This window comes from Dendrobium catenatum, unplaced genomic scaffold (genome assembly GCF_001605985.2).
Source record: "Dendrobium catenatum unplaced genomic scaffold, ASM160598v2 fragScaff_scaffold_1697, whole genome shotgun sequence".
Lineage (NCBI taxonomy): Eukaryota > Viridiplantae > Streptophyta > Magnoliopsida > Asparagales > Orchidaceae > Dendrobium > Dendrobium catenatum.
The window spans coordinates 8,017-11,736 of record NW_021320159.1 but is presented as its reverse complement, the minus strand read 5'-3'; the positions used below and the strand labels follow the sequence as shown (position 1 = coordinate 11,736).

The following is a 3,720-nucleotide window of genomic DNA, read 5'->3' as shown; positions in this document are numbered from 1 at the left end:
AATTACATAGTCAACTAAGATGATTGTAATTGGACTTTCTTAAATGGCATGCCCACATTGGACACTTAATAGTGGTGGGACCCTAAGAATAGGGGGTTAAATTCTTAATCATCCTATATATAATATTATAGACCTGAATCAATGTCTTGAAATAGTGGGAGAGCTTTATGGAGTGAGATTCGAATTGATCAAAGCCACTCATTACATTTGAGATAAAAGAAGGGCTTTGATTTTGTCTTCCTTCTTTCACATAATTTCTTAGCCATAGAGATAAACTCCTTTGATCCAAAGGCTATACTTAATAAAATTCAATGAAAATTAATCTAAGAGGATCATCCAATAGTGAACTTTCAATCCAATGACAAAAATGGTATTGGATTACAAGTTCATTTCACACTTGCCTAACCCTAATGTAAGTGTTACTTAGGATTGAAGAATACCTATGCTTAGAAATAAAAAATAAAAAAATGCCTATTTTTTTTAAAGAAGCATAAATGCATTAATAGAAATAAAAACCAAAAAGAACTACAAAGTTGATTCCTCCTTCACCATTTTAACAAATGAAGGAGGGATCTTATCCAACCGTAGGTCTTCTCAAATAAAATTGCTAAAAAGAGCATAACTAGCACACATATCCGCTAGTTTATTTCCCCCTCTATCTATACATTTGAAAATTACATACTCAAATTCATTGAAGAAGTCCAATTCTTCTATTCCCTTGCAGCCATGACGCTTAGCACATTGGATCGCTTTTATCACATTGGAGTTGTCACTTTCAATAATAGCTCCCTTGTACTTAAACATCCAATCCTTTATAACATCTTTCAAAGATTTGATAGCTAGAAATTCCAATTGTAAAATGTCCCAGTGGATACAAGAATTGCCAAACGCCATTAAAAATATCCCTTCGCAGTCTCTGATTATACCTCCAACACCTGCTCTATAAGAAGAACACAATGTAGCATCTACATTGATTTTTAACCAACCGGGTGGAGGGGGATGCCAAACATTAGACACTCTATAAGACTGATTAACATCCTAAGATTCCGGAATTGGATTATAAATCAATTTAGAGAAAGAAGATAGGCTTATTGCTTGAACAGCTATAGAATTAGCACTTTCACTAACCCCTTCATATACCATTCTATTTCTAGCCTTCCATGATAGGTACACAACATTGTAAACAAGATTGAGAATCATACCATTATTCTTTGTAGTATCTTGTAACCAATGGCAACAATCTTGAAAGCTTTGAAACTCAGGCCAGCCAAAACCCCATTTTTTTAGAATAAGCACCACCTCCATAATTTTAATGCATTTAACTAGAATATGTTCCACGTCTTCTATCCCATCAGAGAATTTCGGGAAAATGTCATTCACTTGCAACCTTCTATGAGCTAGGAATTGATATGTTGGCAAAGAATTTTTAAACAATCTCCAACTAAATATTTGTACACGAGGATTAACTTTCGCTTTTTTAATCCAACTATATACCTTCCAATCATTTTGCTATTGAAAGTCAATGATCATCCCAGGAATTGTCATCCTTGAGCCCTGATAAATAAGTTCTCTATCATCATCTACCTGATTTGGATTAATGTTGATCTTTAGGATTAGATCCACAAGGTCCCCTCCAAAGACCTGCTTCAGGTTTTCCTCTTTCCAGTTTTTACCTTCAATGAATCTACTCAGCATAAACTCCTCATCACCTTGTGGAGCTACAAATGTTGGCCATTCATTTATTCTTCTATCCAGTATCCATTTATCCTTGAATACATTAATGGAATTACTATTAGCTATATTCCATTTGATGAAAGGATCTAGAGCTTTACCTGCATTGCATAAAATTTTCCAAGAAGAAGAAGAATTTTTCTTAATCCCAGATGCTCCAAATATGGTACCATACTTAGGGGCAAGAACTCTATGAAAGAAAGAGTCTTTATTATGCAGATATCTCCAAGACAATCTAGCTCTAAGAGGAGCTACCCTTGTTATGGAAGAAAACAAACCACATCCTCCACCCTTCAATGGCTTATAGAGTTCTTCCCAGCTTATGTAGTGCAACCCAGCATTTCCTCCAGCTTTGTCCCAAAGAAAACCTCTGCAAATTTTATCTACTTCTTTGACCAGTTGAACCGGCACCAATGAATGAGTACTGTAGTAGTTTGGAATTGCAAGAATAATAGATTTGATTAATGCTATCTTTTCAGCTAAAGATAATGTTTTGGTCCCCCATATATTAAGCATTCTAAGAACATTTTCAATAATAAAATAAAAGTCACTAGCCACCAATCTTCTCAAAGCCATCTTTATACCAAGATAAACAAACTCCTTAACTTTTAAATCCCATAATGCGGGTAATATTTTTCTTCTTTCTTTTGTTGACATTTTTCCCAAAGAGAATGACAGACTTCTCCACATTGATGCTTTGCCCGGTCCACTTACTGAAATTAGAGAGAATGCTTCTAACTTCATAATCCGCCTTCCTGGATGCTTCAGTGAAGATCATAACATCATCAGCATATAATAAGTGTGAAATTTGTGGACTATTAGGACATAAGCTAATCCCAATAGAAGAATAAGAAAATGCATTTGAAAGGCGTTGGGAGCACAGAATAAATAATATAGGGGGCAAGGGACATCCTTGACGGAACCCATTTTCAGCTTTAATCCATCCTGATAACTTTCCATTTATAATAATAGAGAATCTGAGATTTATTACACATTCCAAAATAAGTTTGGAGATCATAGATGGGAATTCAAAATAATACAAAACCTGTTTAAGCGTTGTCCAGCTCATAGAGTCGTATGCTTGCTCCATAGCTATTTTATAGGACACCATCCCTTTAGGAGCCTTGGAATACCTGAACTTGTGAAACATTTCCTGGGCCATCAATACATGATCAGAAACGGACCTTCCTTTAATAAAAGCAGCCTGCTCATCCGAGATAAGAAGAGGAATAACTTGAAGTAACCTGTTCAAGATGACCTTTGCAGCCACTTTATAAACTGAGTTGCATAAGCTTATATGCTTGTAGTTAGATGGCAGCAAAGGATTTGAATTCTTTGGAATGAGAACAATCAGAGTATCTTTCCAGTTACTATCCATATTTCCCATATTAAGGAATTAGTTTATTGCTTTTACAAAATCTGCCTGAATTATTTTCCAGTAAAATTTAATGAACGAGTATGTGACACCATCACATCCATGAGCAATGTTCTTACCTAGATTATTGATAACAAGTTCAATCTCATCCACCATGAACTCACTGGATAGCAACCTTTTATCTTCAGCTTTCAAAGTTTTTATAGGATTCGGCCAATCTTCTTTCTTTCAGGACCTCGATCTCCATTTGGTCTTGAAGAACTGCAAAATCACATCTTCGATCTGACTCAGATCTTCTAAAACCATGCCATTATCATTTCTGATTTTAATTATAATATTACTGTTCTTTCTTGCACTAGCAAACGAGTGGTAGAATTTTGAATTGCAATCTCCCTCATTCATCCATTTTACCTTAGCTCTCTATTTCCACCATCCACTTAGCCAAGCCATTGTAGCATTGAGTTCAATTACTTTGGTTTTCAACCTCCAACAATCCTCATCAGATAGCCAACCAACCTCAAATTCGATTGTCTGCAACTTCATTATTTCTTCCATTAAAGTATCTTTTAGGACATTAAGATTTTTCAACTTGCCCTTGCTCCAAAAGAACAAAG

General features: G+C 35.2%; 1 protein-coding gene across 1 annotated transcript; it reads right to left on the bottom strand.

The window, feature by feature from the left end:
* Positions 1-1,509: 1,509 nt before the first annotated feature.
* Positions 1,510-3,109, bottom strand: LOC114581389. The gene is made up of 2 exons (XM_028701434.1): positions 2,412-3,109; positions 1,510-2,248 (listed from the first exon to the last, which is right to left on the bottom strand). The coding sequence occupies exons 1-2, from the start codon at positions 3,107-3,109 to the stop codon at positions 1,510-1,512; spliced, it is 1,437 nt and encodes a 478-aa protein (XP_028557267.1).
* Between the last annotated feature and the right edge of the window lie 611 nt (positions 3,110-3,720).